General features: G+C 50.5%; 1 protein-coding gene across 4 annotated transcripts in view; it reads right to left on the bottom strand.

The window, feature by feature from the left end:
* CELF5 (CUGBP Elav-like family member 5) overlaps positions 1–18,991 on the bottom strand; it is a 226,042-nt gene that overhangs the window by 25,364 nt on the left and 181,687 nt on the right. For 2 of the 4 annotated variants that reach the window (XM_069218065.1, XM_069218067.1), the window contains exons 7-10: positions 12,004–12,148; positions 10,013–10,159; positions 5,341–5,406; positions 3,762–3,845 (exon numbers count right to left, since the gene is read on the bottom strand). In XM_069218065.1, the coding sequence (XP_069074166.1) occupies positions 3,762–3,845; positions 5,341–5,406; positions 10,013–10,159; positions 12,004–12,148 (442 nt within the window). Of the gene's footprint in view, positions 1–3,761; positions 3,846–5,340; positions 5,407–10,012; positions 10,163–12,003; positions 12,149–18,991 lie in introns of all 4 variants that reach the window. The other 2 variants (XM_069218064.1, XM_069218066.1) reach the window with 1 other exon arrangement.

The raw sequence follows: 18,991 nt of genomic DNA, 5'->3' as shown, positions 1-18,991 counted from the left end.
ATGTAAGTGTGTTGCCGACGGTGCTGTTGTTGACATCACCACTGTCGACGGTGCTGTTGTCGACAGTAATGTTGTCGACAGTAATGTTGTCGACAGTGTTGCCTTTGATGGAGCTTCTGTCAACGGTATTTAGCAGCATTTAGGTTGTTGGCGTGGTGGTTGTCGATGGACCCTTCTACGGTATCATCGTCAACGGTTTACATTTTCCTGATGTCGTTTTCCTTACTGATGTCGACGGGCCTGACCACGAGGAGTGGAACCTTTTTGTCGATGGGTCAAACTAATATGACTTTGTCGATGCTTTCTTCACCTGGGGCTTTGCTGATGGTAAAGCAGGTTTATGCTTTATGCTCACCGATGTTGTTGATGATAATGGTGATGACGTTATTATGAAGGGCGAAGGCAGTGCCATAAATGTCGCTGTCGCTGTGGTAGCAGTTGTGACCATGGCTGTATCATCAACGGTCTTGTCAACGAGACTGAAATTTTTTGAAGTCGTCGACAGAGGCAGAGATCTGGATGGTTTTTTAATCTTAATAGAGATGGCAGCTGGTGTGGAAGGTTCAGAATGACCTTTCCCTTTTGAACTTTCTTTCTTTGAGGTAGATGGACTTCCCTCTGTTTTTTCTCCCACAGAATGGGTTTTCTTGGCTTCCTTACTTCATTTTGGTGTTGATGGTCCACCTGCAGGATGTAAGTGTGTGGAAGTGTGTGGATTTCTCCACATATCTTTTTCTCTTTGATGGCACAGATCTCTGTGAAGTATCGCTGTTGTCATCAGAGAGGGGGTACTCTTTGGACTTAAGTTTTTGTAGCCAATGTAGGAGCCTAGCCTTTCTGTCTCTCAAGGTTTTGTGAGAAAAGGTTCAACAAATGTTACAATCTTTCACCTTGTGGTCTGGGTGAAGATAATATATGCAGTCCTTGTGAGGATCCTCACAGTGGAGTCTTAGTTTTCCACAGGTGCTTCAAGGTTGAAATAAACCTTTCTTGGCTGTAGAAATGATGTTAGAAACCATAATCCTAGAGGTAAACAACAGTATTCCAAAGAATTCCTGTGAAGCAGAGCTCAGGGAAACTCCCTTCACACGACGTGCAGTAGAAAATCTAATAGACTGGAGTCTCTGTGGTGCGGGTTCTGAAGGGTGCTGTCGCCAGATTGGCTGGACTTTGGGTCATTTCTAATAACACTGATAAGCTATTCAAGTGAATGTCTTTTTCTATTAACTTCAATGTAAATTTTAATTTACTGCTTTCTATGTACCAAGGGACTCTCACTTTGACGACGGAGAATGATTCAAGCATGTCAATCTATGAAAGATACCCCAATTCTGGAGAAGTAGTGATTTTTTAGAGAGGCTCAAATGATGATTTAGGCTTTAACAAAAGGGTTGGAGATGGAGTTGAGGGTTTAGATTTAGAGTCTGAAGGAGCCCTTTTTTGGTTTTCCTCATGAGAAGAGCCTTCTGCAGATCAGTGGTGTTTTTTTGGGGCTTTTTTATTGTGATGAGGGGAATCATGGCAAGACCTCTTTCTGGAAGTCTGTGAAGAGATGGAACACACTACTTTCTTCCTCAGAAACTAAGGCTCATATTGCCTTAGCGTTATTTATTATGACGCTAAAGCAGTGCTAACTTGACTCCATATCTATATGTTTTCGCTAGACCCGTCTAGCATTAATATATAGGAGTTAACGACATTTTTAGGAAGCACCAACCCACCTTGCGTCGAATAGCAACAATGATATGCAAGGTAGGCGTTCCCTTCCTTAAAATGATGCTAGCCCCCCAGCGCCATATTTACCTCCCGAAGCTAAAACGACGCACACCTAGGAGGCAGAGCCACAAAAAGACGCTAAGGCTGATTAGCGCCAAATTTTAACACTTGGTCAGACCAGGCATTAAAGTGCTGTTAGACACATTTCCATGGGGAAACACCATGGAATGGGCACATAGATGCCCACCCCAACCCCTAGCATCACCACCACCCACACCACAGGGACATGACTGGAGGAGGGAGTCAATCCAGGTAAGTGCACGTGTGTTGTGTGCCACTAGGGGCCACTTACATGGGGCCCCCTGGCTGGCACTGGTTGTGCTGGGGTAGTACTGGGGACACTTGTCCCCTGTGGTGGCCATTTGGGTTGTGCTAATGTCTCCTGTCAATACTTTAACAAGTGTCATTTCATGCCGCTAGTGGGCCAAAAATGACGCTAGGCTGACTAGAGGCAAAATATTTGCCGCTAACCAGTCTAGCATCATTTTTGGCCCACTAGCGCCATCTTTCCTAACCCCATTCCGGACCAGCTAGTGTCTTTTTTTCAGATGCTAGACAGTCCTTAGCACCGCTGTGCGTCTTTTATTAAATATGGCTCACGGATGGCGCTAGGGAATGGTGTTAGCTCGCACTATATTTTTTGACGCACAACTGAGCTAGCGCAGTTGTGCGTCGTCTTTCATGAATATGGGCCCATTTTTCTGTAACCATGGTAAAAACCTCCCCTCACGGTCTTTGAGGGTTTTTGTAGAAAAAGTTCTGCATATCTTGCAGTCTCTCACCTTGTGGGATGGATGAAGACAATATGCACATTCTTTATAAGGATCTTCCAAATGTAGTCTCTTCTTACCACAGGTGCTACAAGGTCTGAAGAGGCCCTTCTTAGCCAGTTCTGACATGCTGGAACAGAGAAACGCCAATTTGGAAATCACCAAATCAGGAAAAACGTAGCAGCGCTCAGGGAGACTCCCTCACACACAACGTGCAGTGAATATCTGAAGGAAGATGCCTCTGTTGGGAGTGTTCTAAGGGTGCTGTCGCCTGACTGGTCATTGGTCAACTTTGGCCCCTTTAAAAAAAGGACATGGATAGGCTATTAAGCTGAACTTTGCATTCTCTTTACAGCCTATTATACTGATTTATTCTGCTTACTATGATATCGTGGGACTCCCACTTCGACAACGGGGAATGATTCAAGCATGTGAATCTATGGAAAATACCCCAATATTGGGGAAAGGTCCTTACATTCAGACACAGTAGAAATAAATAGGCTTCTGGTACCTTCCTGAAGAAGAAACACTGAGCAGAGCTCAGGGAGACTCCCTTCACACACAACGTGCGTTGAAATCTGAGGGACTCAACCTCTGTTGGGAGTGTTTTAGAGGGTGACTGCACCTGATTGGGCATTGTTCAGGTGTTTGGTCCTTTTATTTAAAAAAAAAAAAAAAAAAAAAAAGGACTTAGGTAGGGTATTAAACTAATGGCCTAGTGCCATTATGGGGTTTGATAGTTTTACATACTGCTTTAGCATGGTACTGCAGGGTTCCCACTTCGACTACGGGGAACGATTCAAGCATGGGAATCTATGAACAATCCAATACTGGATAAACAGTGGAACATGCTTACAGATAGCGGAGACTGAAGTCTCTTACTGTAGAAATAGAACATTTTGCATATGAAAAAGGATAAAATGTAACCAGTAGAGAAAGAAAGGAAAAACTTTGATAGATACATTTAAACACCTTAACACAGTGAGTAAGGAAACATTCTTCAACATCAAGGCTTGACATCTCTGTATGTAATCACGTGGACCTCTCACAAGGTCCACAAATCTGTCCACAGTACCCCACCCGTTTGTCCAGTTTCGGCAAGTTTCTTCCTAGGAATAGGAGGATCTTTCCAGTCCAAATAAATGTGCCTGTCACTGCTTCTTAATTGTTGCCGTATGAGTTTGGAAAGGGAGTTGTACCTTGTAGTAGACTCACCTTCTCTCTGTTGATGCTGGAGGATGGGAGGGCATTGAGGGACGGCCTGCGCCACCGGCGTCAGGGCAGCAGTCGGATAAATGGCTGTGCAAGAACAAAGAAGAAACAGGTGTTATTTTGTATTGAGTCTGGAAAATCATTCAAAGAGCTCTCGCTCTTTAACTTTTTTAACATGCAACTTGTGTTCCAGTGGCATCTTTCTAGGAATTTCATTCGGCAAGTAGACCCAGCTACAGTCACTATCACAGTCATATGTTCTACTGTTTCGCCCCAGCGCTGACTGAACTCCTGAGACAAAAGGTGAATATCAGGTTTCTATAAGTCCATCTCTTGGGAGCATCTCCCATTCCTATGTCAGCCACTTGCTGGCACATTAGAAAAGTGGATCAGATATTCAGGGCGTTTTCGTTAATCTTTCAGAACGGGTTCGAATTATGTGTGGTGCTTTGGGGGAAACCTATGTGATCCATGGCTTTTGAGATTTTTTCCACTGCTTTTCTCAGTTCACAAAGCTGGCTGCAGTGAAGGTTTAGTCCGTCTTGGACTATTCTCCCCATCAGCAGGTGGAGAGGCCATTGCTTGTCCCACAACAATCCCACAATGGCCTGTTCTCTTTCTTGGACCAGTAAGTATCTTAGTGGATAATGAGGCTCAACAAGAATCTTCTAGAGGCTCATCCTCCATCTTGGATCAGCATCTGTCAGGAGACAGAGAGACCAGTGCATGTCCTACAACAACCTCTTCATGGCTCACCCTCCATCTTGGATCAGCATCTGTCAGGAGACAGAGAGACCCTTGCATATTCCATGTCAACCTTTTCATGACTCATCCCCATCTTGGATCAGTGTGTGTCCGGAGACAGACGCTGTTGCATGTTACACAACAGCCACAGAATATGAAGTGACCTCTTTTTTTGCCTGGCAGACCTGTGATCCAAGGGGGAGGATGAGACATGAAGAGGTTATCTCCTCATGGCCCTTTCTTCATCTTGAAAGGGTATCCTTGCCAGCGGGTGAAGATGCTACTGCATATCCCTTGACGGTCTCTCGGTGGTTCCTCTTCAGCTTTGGGTAGTGTTTCGGGAGCTGCTGTATATCCTATCACTAACTTTGACCGCTGCAGGCCCTCCAAGTTGGGTCAAAATTTCAGCAGTTGTTCAAGGTGATAATATGCGCCTCTTAGCTTAGTCTGCGATTATGTCTCCTCCATAATGGCCCAGTTGCAGTGGCAAATTCTTTGAGACCCTTCTGCGTGTTCAACACTCAGGGCCTGATTACAACTTTGGAGGAGGTGTTAATCCGTCCCAAATGTGACGGATATACCACCAGCCGTATTACGAGTTCCATAGGATATAATGGACTCATAATACGGCTGGTGGTATATCCGTCACTTTACCGTCACTTTTGGGACGGATTAACACCTCCTCCAGAGTTGTAATCAGGCCCTCAGTCTGTCCTTAACTGCATCCCAATTCCAATCAGAAATCAACCTCTTTCTGATTGCACACACCCTGCAGCTGCTGGGGCCCAGCCAGTCCTACAGCTATCAGTAAGAAAACCCTACATGACCAGGGTAGTACCTGCGTACTGCTGCAAGCCCGCAAATGCGGGGTGTATCGTCTCCGCTGCTAACGAGGGACTTTGAGCTGAAAGAAGGGAGAGAAGAAACAGGAGTTAGAGAGTCAAATTGCAAAATCTACAGACAGCAGCTGAGAGTTAGAGCATCCACACCATTCATAGATAGAATGAGACAATAAACCACGGAAACAGTGCTATCCAGAGTGTACTGACCTCACCCCATCTTCATTTTTTTCATGAGTTTTCCTGCTCCCGCGTGAGTTACCCTAGGTGCGTGGGGGTTCGTCCACAGGTGGGGTCCCTCCCTCGCGGTGCCACAGAACTCAAGCCATCCTGAAAAGGCCCACCACGGCCAGAGCCTGCCTGGTGTCGCCTTCCCAAAGGGGACCTGGCCCACCAGTCCAGGCTGCACTGTTACTCTTGGAGCAGGATCGACACTAATGTGCATAAGGTTGGCCCCTTCTGTAGATCCACGTAGCTCTCTGCCACGCTGCCAGGCTCTCTGTTCACTCCTCTTCAGATGTTAGATGAAGGTCTCCACTTCTCCTTGTGCCTCCCCTCGGGGTCCATGCTCTCCTGGATGCCCCCTCAGCGTCCGTCTGTATCCCTCTGCGTTTTACTTGAAGGCACCCAAACCCAGGAAAAGATGGCCAGCCATCCTATGGTGCAGGACTCGTGGGCGCTAAATGACACCTCACCGAGCAAAACGGCAACGTGCCCCTCAGTCTTCTTACGGGCTGGCTACACCAGAGATCTCCCTACCCTGGCAAGATGGCTGCGTCCTTGAAGCAGGATATCCTACTGTAGACGTAGAGAAGCCTAGAACTTGTGCAAAACTTTGTCTCAACTCTGCGCCACAAACTAACTCACTAATCTCATCATCAAAATGTACCTACAAAATGTATTTGAAACAAGAGTCACTCGCCCTCCAGCACCCACATAATGAACCTGCGTGGGGGGTGGGGTGCTCCAGGGGTCCATTCACAGGGGCTATTTGTAGGTTTAACTTAAATGTGCAAATACTTCTTTTATGGATGCAAGATGTCGCTTGCAAGTCACGGATGTCCGCGTGGCACTCGTGTGAATAATGCACCAAGATGGGTTTCAATATTAGTAAATCTGCCTCTGTGGGCAAGGAGTTGTTCCAGGGTGGTAGTGCCATGGAAGTTTATGCCCACACAAAAAGTACATGTCTTGAGGGGGCCTCCCTGCAATGTAGCATGGGCCCTCCCCCTGGACCTAGTCAAGGGCCTGTCGCCCCTGCACAGGGTACTGGGAACCCCCAGGAGCACGGGGGCCTTTGTTACGCCACCGCGGTGGGCACAGCATTTCTTGCATTGCAAAGTTTTGGAAACACAAGTAAACCCTTCTTTTGAGCATGAAAAGAAGGGGAACACACCTAAAATTGGTGGGAGTTTGAGAAACGGGGGTTTTCACCATAAAAAATATTTTCCCAGTGGAGAAGTAAAATAAACATGCATTGGCAAAGCCAATAGTTCTCGCCTTTGCGAGAGCTACTGGCTTTGCCAGTTTCTTTTAATTGTGTAACTTTGTTTTTAAACAAAGACAACATCCTTGTACAGTTATTTAGTGTAAACGTACAAGTGCGGCGCTTTGAATTGTTATCAGTGATGTTGAAATTCTTCTATGTGGTATTGTCTCTATCACCCCGCATAGCTGTAACTAAAAGAGTTTTGTTGACTTCACCAGATATTTGTTTTGGCTTCAAAGCAGGCACAAACCGTGCTGGCTGTAAAACTGCCCCCAGGGCCCTGGCCCAGAGGATGGAGCAGTGAGGTGTAATAACGAGCAGAGCTGCGGACTTTAGAGCTGGGGAACTAGGCTGGAGTCTCGGCGTCGGCTGAACATTCTGTGATTCTGGGCACCTCACTTAATCTCCCAGTGCAAAAAGCATGAACGTGATTTTGTGAAAAAGACAAACTGAACAGCTCTTAAAATGATCTAAAACCATCCCAACAGCGTGTGTGGGAGAGCACCACAAGCCTCATGAAATGTGAGGGGAGGGTGTTTGTAGTTTGCCAGAGGCTTCCAGTGCCATGTCAAAGGTGGCATGTGTGCCCACCAGTTTAGTGGCTTGATGCTGTACTGGGTGTGAGGTGGAGCAATTAACCTACCAGAAGGGGTAGGAGTATTTCCTGCATATACTTTTTCAGTGCGGTGTTTGCCCTTACTACACTGCCGACGTATACACATTTCAAAGTATATGGTATCGCAGTGCACGATAAACATGGAGACACCTGAAAGTAAAAGAAAAACTCTTGTTCGGTGGGCATCTCACTATGAGCACAACCACTCAGTGCTTAATTTCGAAATGAAAAAGTGCCAGGAAGGCACTGCAGCTTGCAGAACCCATTGTCCCTACCTGCGATGCCAGGGTAAGCACCAAAACACCTACTAACCATCACACACCTACAAGTGTGATATTTTAGATTATTTCAGGTCCCCAAAGCTAGAAGAATGGTTTGGGCGACAGGTATTAGTCATTTATAACGTATACTGAATTATTGAACTACTGTTGTTGTGCTGCTCTCCAAATTAGACAAACAGCGCCACCAAGTGCTGGTGTTGACAATTTAGTGCCAGTGCCGAGTACAGGAAACCACCTGCTCAAATTAAGTACTGCAGTTACTGCTTGGTAAATGGGGAATGAAGAGGCACTCTAAGGTCAAGTAGGATACTTTAAACACCAGCATTACTGAGTACGCTAACGCAGACATAAACTGCTATAAGTAAGCATTTACAGAGAACTTTGGTACATTTCATGGTACTGCAAGCTGAACGTAGTGACATCTGGCTCGAAAGGAGATGCTCTGCACCTTAAAGGAAAACACCTCACTGTGAAGGCAATCACTGAATGACAAACTCCAACGAAAGAGGCACGGTACGGTTGAGACTTTTGACACCTAAATACCTTGACCACAGATTTGACGCGTCGTGCTGATAAGATTTTACAAGTGATGTTTATAATGTATGCTTGACAACACAGAAGCCTTTCTTCTCCTCTTCTTGTTCTCTCTGCAGCTCTTTGAATCATCCAATAGGAGAACTCGGAATAGCTCACAGCTGAGGAAAGCTTCCATTATTAACGCGTGTGCTGTATATGTTCCAACATGACACAAGGCTGCCCTCCTGTTGCCTCTGCTGTAGCCGTGTGATAACAGGAAGAATGGAACAGCCTATGTGCATTATGCAGGTGAGGGAAGCTTCAGCTCCCAAAGCTAGTTATGTTTTGTGTACGCCCATTGCCTAATTTGAGCCAGTGCTTTCCGGTGCAGGGTACCTTAAGGACCGGCACATATTTTCCTGCCTCAAGCATTTACTGAGAGCAAAAGACACACATGAGAAAGGCGTAGGAAGAGGGAAATGAAAAGATGTCACAAAGGGAGAAAGCTGCAATAGTGAGCTGAAGGAGCAGAGAGTGGCTGTAAATGTATTAAAGAGGGCCGAGATGGCTTCAGGATTACGCTGCCTCAGTATTTGCGAGTTTCAGAGGAGAGCTTTGGGCACCGGCACGTTTTTGTTTACAAACTAAGCACTAGGTATGCCGGGACATGAACCTGATGCCCCCGCTTTAAAAAAGTCGCCAGGTCTGTCTGTGGCCACAGGAGGAGTAAGACAAATCTTGAGGTCATTTTATTTCATTGCTGTCATTTATTGAGAGAACCGCTGGACGACAAGTATGTAGGACAACACAACCTGTGAAGTGCCCGCTCACCAGACCTCTGAACGACAAGGACCTGTATAGGAGTTAATAAAAAAGGTTTTTACACGCCCCCTCTTTCAGAGATTCCAGCGTTGCGATAACATCCTGTGATAGTGTGAAAAGCACTGCATCTGCCCATGCACAAAGCCTCTCCCATGAGTAATGTTCAAAATCAAATAAAACACAGCATGCTGGCGAGACGTGCTCTCGCAAGGACGGTTCAACGATAAAGAAAAAAGTAGTCCCAGAAGAAAAGCAGTGGATGGACACAAGTTCTCAGGCCATGCTCCATGGGGGCGTTAAGCAGACAAACAAAAATTGACGCCTGCAAGGGTAAACCATAGAGATCCAGGCACCTGAGAGTGACAAAGCTGCCAACCAATGGTAAGCAATGGCCAGACTGTAAGCCCACTGTATGTAAACAAAACGTCTCGCATGCGCGGTCTAGGTGAGACCTAAAAATAGTTAGCAAGTGCTTTTGTGTCTCTTTGTTCCTCATGCTTAATGAAAATATACACATTTATATTTTCACCTGATAAAATGGAATTCTAAAATAATTTACCCACAGCCCCAGAAAAACTATGATTAGCAGGTTTAGAAACTTTTAGAGAATTCCAAGAAGATATAAACAAGACAAAGTGAGAGGTATTAAACTGCATATCTGTGTCTCTGACTTGGGTGCCCTGGGCCTGCGGATTCTGCAGGAAGAGCGGTTTCAAACTTCACAATTCTGGAAGATTGTATCCATCTGACAAATCTACTCAGCACCCCAAAGTAAATCATGAAGCCCCACTGTAATCACAACACCCCAAATCATGCTGTTTAACGAGCCACAACATCACAATATTTGAACACAATTTATCTGTGGCCCTTTCATGCAACAACAGGTTTTTGCGTTGGTGCCAACACGTTAGCAGTGTCTTCATGCAAGCGCTGAGGTTGGCAGGTACCTGGATAAGGCACAAGGCCATTGGAGTAGATTGTCTCTAGAGCAGGATGTCCATTGGGAAAAGGCATCACTCCGGTAAACCCATTTGTCAATGGTGCCACGAGCCCAGGGACCGATGCTGTGCCGATGACTGGAGGCGAGTGTAAACCTGCTTATAAATGAAGACATATAGAAGTGATAGTCATCACTGGAATGCAGATTAATCAGTTGAAGAAGGCAGAAAAACACATCAACTCTCAAAGCCAAATTCAACATTATAGGGAAAAAGGCTAACAGTGTCATTCTAGTAGGAACCCCATCTCTCCGCCGTAGGGACCCAAAGTGATGTGCCCTAGAGGAAGACAGTCCAGGAATGAACCCCCAAACTGCAGCTGTTACAATGTAAATATATGTAAACTGGGTGAATCCAAAATCTTTGTAGTCCAGTGCCTGGCTTCATTATATTCCAGACCCTAGCGGAGGGCGCTTGAAAACAGGAGCCATTGAGAACAGAGAGTGGTCAGCATCAGGTGAGTGGGCCAGGTTATGTTACTATCTCTTGTGGTGTGGTGATCTACCACCCTTCGAGATCGACTGGCACTACATGAATCCGTGTTGTCATTTTAATCTTAAAACGCACAGAGGAAGAACCTCCCTTTGTAGTGGACTTGAAGTCTGAGCATGCTGTATGATAGCTCAGATTACTCATGGTGAGGGATACATGTCCTGACTTTTCCAGAGTCCTCATTCTGTAGTCTCTCACTCCTGGGATTGTTCATGTTCCTTGGAATCCCCAAGCCCTGTTAAAGTATTCTGTTTCCCCATGTCCTTGTCCTTCTTCCCTGTCTTATCTTTGCTTTTCTGTGTGTTTTGTGGCTTTCAAACAACTTTTTTGTGGCTTATTAAAAGCGCTTTAATTCGCAGATAGATCACTTTTCAAGGAGAACATTAAAGGTGTTTGGTATCCTCGTATCTCTGCGTTTGCCTTTTCCATCGGTCCTTTCTAGTGCGTTTATTCTCACCATCTTTGTCGTCTGCTCCATTATCGTGTTCCTGCTTAGCTCCTAGACCACGGTAGACTCCCGCTTTGAGATCTAACCGGGTTCCTATCCAGCCTAACGCTCTGATCCAGCTCCTACCCGTCCGGGCTCAGGTACTCCCTCGTACGTCTACACTCCTTCTCCCAGTTCCATTGTCCCTGCAGAGACAAAGCTCTGCATAATGGCTATTCCAGTCCTGGTCTCAGCAAATCCTGACACGAACCCGTAATCCAGCAGTCATTGCTGGAACCCAACCAATCCTGCGTATGTGAAATACAATCAAATCACAATAGCGTCAACCAAACCATGGTAGAATACCTGCAACCCAAGCAGCCTCTTACAGCCAGCCCAACTATTCAATGTTAGCTGTAACCAGTGAAGTACCTGAGCCCAACTGATCCAACATGGGAACACAACCAGTGACAGAGCTGGAACCAACCCAGTCCATCATCGTGGGAACCCAAAGAATCGCCCTTGCTGGGTACCTTTCAATCTGTGGAACTCAAACACTTGAACCCAACCAGAGTATTCTATCTGGAATCTGGTCGGGGCCAGCAGCGATGGAAATTAATCCCGAACTGTAGTACAACCTGCCTGCCATCGCTGTAATCCATATACCAATCCATCATGTCCATAACCCAGCCAGACGACTTCTAATCAACTAATCTATGCTTGTCTACACCCAACCAGATCACTTTCATTGAAACTCGACCAGATCACCATAGTTTAAACCCAACCAAAGCACCATAGGGGAAACCCAACCAGATCACCGTAGTCAATGCCCAAAGTGATTACTGTAGTCAAGACCCAACCAGCTCACCGTATCATCAAGCAAACTACTGTATCAAAGCTGCATATACCAGACAATCCCAAACATACTTTTAGCTGTGAGCAAGCAATCCATGATAGGTGGAGCCCGACCATTAAGAACAGCACAGAAACGAGCACTGAAGCAGCGGTGAGAGGTACTGACCTGATGCTGGCGTTAGCGAGGTGGCAGGAAGTCCATTCAAACTCACTGCTCCAATCTGCTGAATGTGGCAGGGGGGAAAGGCCACGCCGGGGCTCAGGTAGCTCCCATGGGAGGTGGAAAGGACTGTTGTTTGCTGCTGCATCAGCTAAAAGAAAGGTAGAAAAAGCTGCTTCAGTACAATGGGTGTCAGTGTCCTTCCTTGTCCATGCATGCTTGTCCATGTGACTCCACCCCATCTCCCCATGCCTGTCGCCCTGTCACGCATCCCCATCCCATCTCTCCATGCCTGCCGCCCTGTCACACATCTCCACCCCAGCTCCCCATGCCTGCCGCCCTGTCACACATCTCCACCCCATCTCCCCATGCCTGCTGCCCTGTCACACATCTCCACCCCATCTCCCCATGCCTGCCGCCCTGTCACACATCTCCACCCCATCTCTCCATGCCTGCAACCCTGTCACGCATCTCCCCAAGCCTGCCGCCCTGTCATGCGCCTCCACCCCATCTCTCCATGCCTGCCGCCCTGTCATGCGCCTCCTCCCCATCTCTCCATGCCTGCCGCCCCGTCATGCATCTCCACCCATCTCCACATGCCTGCCGCCCTGTCACGCATCTCCATCCCATCTCAACATGCCTGCCGCCCTGTCACGCATCTCCACCCCATCTCCCATGCCTGCCACCCCATCACGCATCTCCAACCCATCTCCCCATGCCTGCTGCGCTTTCATGCATCTCCACCCCATCTCTCCAAGCCTGCCGCGCTTTCATGCATCTCCACCCCATCTCTCCAAGCCTGCCGCCCTGTCATGCATCTCCATCCCATCTCTCCATGCCTGCCGCCCCGTCACGCATCTCCACCCAATCTCTCCATGCCTGCCGCCCCGTCACGCATCTCCATCCCATCTCTCCATGCCTGCCGCCCGTCACGCATCTCCACCCCATCTCTCCAAGCCTGCCGCCCTGTCATGCATCTCCACCCAATCTCTCCATGCCTGCCGCCCTGTCACGCATCTCCACCCCATCTCCCATGCCTGCCACCCTGTCATGCATCTCCACCCCATCTCCTCATGCCTGCCGCCCCGTCACGCATCTCCACTCATCTCTCTATGCCTGCCGCCCCATCATCCATCTCCACCCTATTTCCCCATGCCTGCCGCCCCGTTATGCATCTCCACCCCATCTCTCCATGCCTGCCACCCCGTCATGCATCTCCACTCATCTCTCTATGCCTGCCGCCCCGTCACCCATCTCCACCCCATCTCCCCATGCCTGCCGCCCCGTTATGCATCTTCATCCCATCTCTCCATGCCTGCCGCCCTGTCACGCATCTCCACCCCATCTCTCCATGCCTGCCGCCCTGTCACGCATCTCCACCCCATCTCTCCATGCCTGCTGCCCTGTCACGCATCTCCACCCCATCTCCCCATGCCTGCCGCCCTGTCACGCATCTCCACCCCATCTCTCCATGCCTGCAACCCTGTCACGCATTTCCCCCGTCTCTCCAAGCCTGCAACCCTGTCACGCATCTCCCCCCATCTCTCTAAGCCTGCCGACCTGGCATGCGCCTCCACCCCATCTCTCCATGCCTGCCGCCCTGTCACGCATCTCCACCCCATCTCCCATGCGTGCCACCCCGTCACGCATCTCCAACCCATCTCCCCATGCCTGCCGCCCGTCACGCATCTCCACCCAATCTCTCCATGCCTAACGTCCCGTCACGCATCTCCACCCCATCTCTCCAAGCCTGCCGCCCTTTCATGCATCTCCACCCCATCTCTCTATGCCTGCCACCCTTTCATGCATCTCCATCCCATTTCCCCATGCCTGCAGCCCCGTTATGCATCTCCATCCCATCTCTTCATGCCTGCTGCCCTGTCACGCATCTCCACCTCATCTCTCCATTCCTGCCGCCCTGTCACGCATCTCCACCCCATCTCTCCATGCCTGCTGCCCTGTCACGCATCTACACCCAATCTCCCCATGACTGCCGCCCTGTCACGCATCTCCACCCCATCTCTCCATGCCTGCAACCCTGTCACGCATCTCCCCCATCTCTCCAAGCCTGCCGCCCTGTCATGCACCTCCACCCCATCTCACCATGCCTGCCGCCCTGTCATGCACCTCCACCCATCTCTCTATGCCTGCCGCCCTGTCACGCATCTCCACCCCATCTCTCCATGCCTGCAACCCTGTCACGCATCTCCCCCCATCTCTCCAAGCCTGCCGCCCTGTCATGCGCCTCCACCCCATCTCTCCAAGCCTGCCGCCCTGTCATGCGCCTCCACCCCATCTCTCCATGCCTGCCGCCCTGTCATGCACCTCCACCCATCTCTCTATGCCTGCCGCCCTGTCATGCATCTCCACCCCATCTCTCCATGCCTGCAACCCTGTCACGCATCTCCCCCATCTCTCCAAGCCTGCAACCCTGTCACGCATGTCCCCCCATCTCTCCAAGCCTGCAACCCTGTCACGCATGTCCCCCCATCTCTCGAAGCCTGACGCCCTGTCACGCGCCTCCACCCCATCTCTCCATGCCTGCCACCCTGTCACGCATCTCCACCCAATCTCTCCATGCCTAACGCCCCATCACGCATCTCCACCCCATCTCTCCAAGCTTTCCGCCCTTTCATGCATCTCCACCCCATCTCTCCAAGCATGCCGCCCTTTCATGCATCTCCATCCCATCTCTCCATGCCTGCCGCCCTGTCATGCATCTCCACCCAATCTCTCCATGCCTGCCGCCCCGTCACGCATCTCCACCCCATCTCCCATGCCTGCCACCCCGTCATGCATCTCCACCCCATCTCCCCATGCCTGCCGCCCGTCACACATCTCCACTCATCTCTCTATGCCTGCCACCCCGTCATCCATCTCCACCTCATCTCCCCATGCCTGCTGCCCCGTTATGCATCTCCACCCCATCTCTCCATGCCTGCCGCCCTGTCACGCATCTCCACCCATCTCCCATGCCTGCCACCCCGTCACGCATCTCCACCCCATCACCCCATGCCTGCCGCCCTGTTATGCATCTCCACCCCATCTCTCCATGCCTGCCGCCCCGTCATGCATCTCCACTCATCTCTCTATGCCTGCCGCCCCGTCACCCATCTCCACCCCATCTCCCCATGCCTGCCGCCCCGTCACGCATCTTCACCCCATCTCCCATGCCTGCCGACCCGTCACCCATCTCCCCATTCCTAACGCCCCGTCACGCATCTCCACCCCATGTCTCCAAGCCTGCCGCCCCGTTATGCACCTCCACCCCATCTCTCCATGCCTGTCACGCATCTCCACCCATCTCTCCATGCCTGCCGCCATTTCATGCATCTCCACCCATCTCTCTATGCCTGTCATGCATCTCTACCCATCTCTCCAAGCCTGTCGCCCCGTCATGCATCTCCACCCATCACTCTATGCCTGCCGCCCCGTCATGCATCTACACCCATCTCTCTATTCCTGCCGCCCTGCCATGCATCTCCACCCCACCTCCCCATGCCTGCAACCCTGTCACGCATCTCCCCCCAATCTCTTCATGGTTGCCGCCCTGCCATGCATTTCCACCCATCTCTCCATGCCTGCCGCCCTGTCCATGCCTGGCCCTCTCCCAAACATGGCACCTGTGGAAATGAAGGGACAGGTTTCCCTCGCAGGAGGAATTTTTGCGTGCGGCTCACAAGGAGGTGGTGAAGGTGATAAAAATACCTTTTATGTTGTATAATAGCTCTACATTAGAAAATGTGTGCCCGTGATTCCACTCGAAACCCTTTGTGCCTGGTTGTCCAAGCTTTGCTGGCCTTCCAGAGGCACTGACCCAACCTCATTACCCTCCACCCGCTACAAGTTGATGGAGTGGAATGCTCCCAGAGTAATTACTACTGGTTCAGGTTATTCCAGCATTTCTATCACTATCAAAGTGAGTCACCTGAATGTGTATCTAAACTCAGGGTCTGAGCTGTTGTGCCACAGGTCTGAATCTGCACCTCACAGGCGAGGCGTAACAAGGCATCTGCACCTCACAGACGAGGCGTAACAAGGCATCTGCACCTCACAGACGAGGCGTAACAAGGCATCTGCACCTCACAGACGAGGCGTAACAAGGCATCTGCACCTCACAGACGAGGAGTAACAAGGCATCTGCAGCTCACAGGCGAGGAGTAACAAGGCATCTGCACCTCACAGACGAGGCGTAACAAGGCATCTGCACCTCACAGGCGAGGCGTAACAAGGCATCTGCAGCTCACAGGCGAGGCGTAACAAGGCATCTGCACCTCACAGTCGAGGAGTAACAAGGCATCTGTAGCTCACAGTCGAGGTGTAACAAGGCATCTGCACCTCACAGGCGAGGAGTAACAAGGCATCTGCACCTCACAGGCGAGGCGTAATAAGGCATCTGCACCTCACAGGCGAGGCGTAACAAGGCATCTGCAGCTCACAGTCAAGGCGTAACAAGGCATCTGCTCCTCACTGGCGGGGAGTAACAAGGCATCTGCACCTCACAGGCGAGGCGTAACAAGGCATCTGCACCTCACAGGCGAGGCGTAACAAGGCATCTGCACCTCACAGATGAGGCGTAACAAGGCATCTGCACCTCACAGGTGAGGAGTAACAAGGCATCTGCAGCTCACAGTCGAGGAGTAACAAGGCATCTGCACCTCACAGTCGAGGCGTAACAAGGCATCTGCACCTCACAGACGAGGCGTAACAAGGCATTTGCACCTCACAGGCGAGGCGTAACAAGGCATCTGCACCTCACAGTCTAGGAGTAACAAGGCATCTGCACCTCACAGGCGAGGAGTAACAAGGCATCTGCACCTCACAGACGAGGCGTAACAAGGCATCTGCACCTCACAGGCGAGGCGTAACAAGGCATCTGCAGCTCACAGGCGAGGAGTAACAAGGCATCTGCACCTCACAGACGAGGCGTAACAAGGCATCTGCAGCTCACAGACGAGGCGTAACAAGGCATCTGCACCTCACAGGCGAGGCGTAACAAGGCATCTGCACCTCACAGGCGAGGCGTAACAAGGCATCTGCACCTCACAGGCGAGGCGTAACAAGGCATCTGCAGCTCACAGGCGAGGAGTAACAAGGCATCTGCACCTCACAGACGAGGCGTAACAAGGCATCTGCAGCTGACAGACGAGGCGTAACAAGGCGTCTGCACTTCACAGGCGAGGCGTAACAAGGCATCTGCACCTCACAGTCTAGGAGTAACAAGGCATCTGCACCTCACAGGCGAGGCGTAACAAGGCTGAAACCATTCTGTGTTTGCTTGTGCTTCCGTCGAGGTAGGACACAGACCAGCAGTTCGAGCTGGATCGACACCGTTTGATCAGGGGCAATATCCATTTGTATACCGTTGGCCCTTTTTTAATGGCACAGGTGAGCTAAACGTGATAGAATGGAATGCTCCCAGAGTAGCAATTCAGCAAGCGAGAGTTCATACAAGCGAGCACAAGTGCGCAAGCCCTCTTTAGCACATGCTCAGATATTACCAGGCAGAGGGGGCGCTGCCCCCGTGATTCACGGATTATATGTTCGCACTTTGGCAAATTCATCTTGAAGGTGGCAGTCTCACCCCGCCCGCTCACCTAGGGCGGGGGTCTATCCACTGGCGGCCTTTGGGGTGCACAGGGGAAGGGACCTCTAGTTTACAGTATTACTGGCGAGTGCCCCAGTGAAGCAAGGGGTGGCCTGGCCTGGAAGCCCACGCTGTGCTCCTTCTACACAATTCAGGCAAGTGCAGGAAGAACCACACAAGGGCAGAGCCCAGACGCAGACACACGGAAGCGTGCAGAGTCATCCACAAGGCCATGCACACATGACTCCCACATGCACAGACACACGGACACAGCCGCGCCTCCCTGCCCCGACAGTTTTAGCCTCCATGCTCTTTTGTTATTTCCGGTCCTGTCTCTGCGCAGGCCTGGTTCGTGTTCAGGGGTGTAAGACACACACAGCCCCTCGCGCGGCCCGCGGGGGTGTTATTGTGGTATTTGACGCTCGGTTATTTTTAGCAGCAGCGGCTGCCCTGAACCTCTGCCCCAGCTCTGGGCCTCTCACCTCCGGAGCCACACTCTGCTTTCTAGGTCCCGCTGCAGCACTCCGGGGGTTGTGTTGCACACATGACTGTCCTCCGAGAGCATCCGGGACGTGGGCGCCCCCCCCCTGTAAACTGATGCAGCCTGGGGAGGTGGGGGCACACAGCCATCTAGCAAACCTCCAGACTTACAAACGTGTGATAAAAAAATCATACATTCTGGTTTATCTGTGAACTGTAACAGGAGACGCCAGATAGATAAAACCCTCTGGAAAACACCCGTATCAACCCACCCAAGAGAGCATAACATAAGTATTTGTAAAGCGCACGTTCACCCGTAGGCATCTTGGCGCTGAATAACAGATGTTTATTGTTACCCAACTCAATGGTACTCATTTTATCGACCTCAGAATTTTGGATGAAAGGCTGAGTGAACCTGCCGGGATTTGAACCTGTGACCATGAGGTCAAACACAGGCCTCTACAGTGGACGCATTAGTCCACTAAGCCACCAGACCCGGCACAATCGGGGGAGACCAGTGGTATGGGGCAGGGTCAGTGAAGGTAACTGGGACTGCCACGGACCGGGACCAGCTGAACTCCAGACCTGTGCATCGAGTTTTCTCCCACCTGTGGGAGCAGCTGGGGCTGGGGCCGCTACCGGCAGCACCGCCTGCGTTCCCTCGGTAAGCATGGCAGAAAGGCATTGGTGCCACAGTGACGTCTGGTGAATGGTCGCCTTGGCATCAGTGTAGTACATCCAGGAGGTGTGTGGCACAGTACCCATCCGCCAAACCGTACAGCACGCCCTTCGTTCAGCAGAAATATGTTACTGCAGGCAAACAGAGGGGCAACAGTGACACCTAGAGGCCAGAGTGCGGCATTGGCGGGGGTTGCTTACAGCTAGTACCCAGACAATGGTGCTGCAGTGCCACCTAGTGGTCACGGT

This window comes from Pleurodeles waltl, chromosome 12 (genome assembly GCF_031143425.1).
Source record: "Pleurodeles waltl isolate 20211129_DDA chromosome 12, aPleWal1.hap1.20221129, whole genome shotgun sequence".
In the NCBI taxonomy this organism is placed as follows: Eukaryota; Metazoa; Chordata; class Amphibia; order Caudata; family Salamandridae; genus Pleurodeles; species Pleurodeles waltl.
This window is presented reverse-complemented; position numbering and strand designations above follow the sequence as displayed.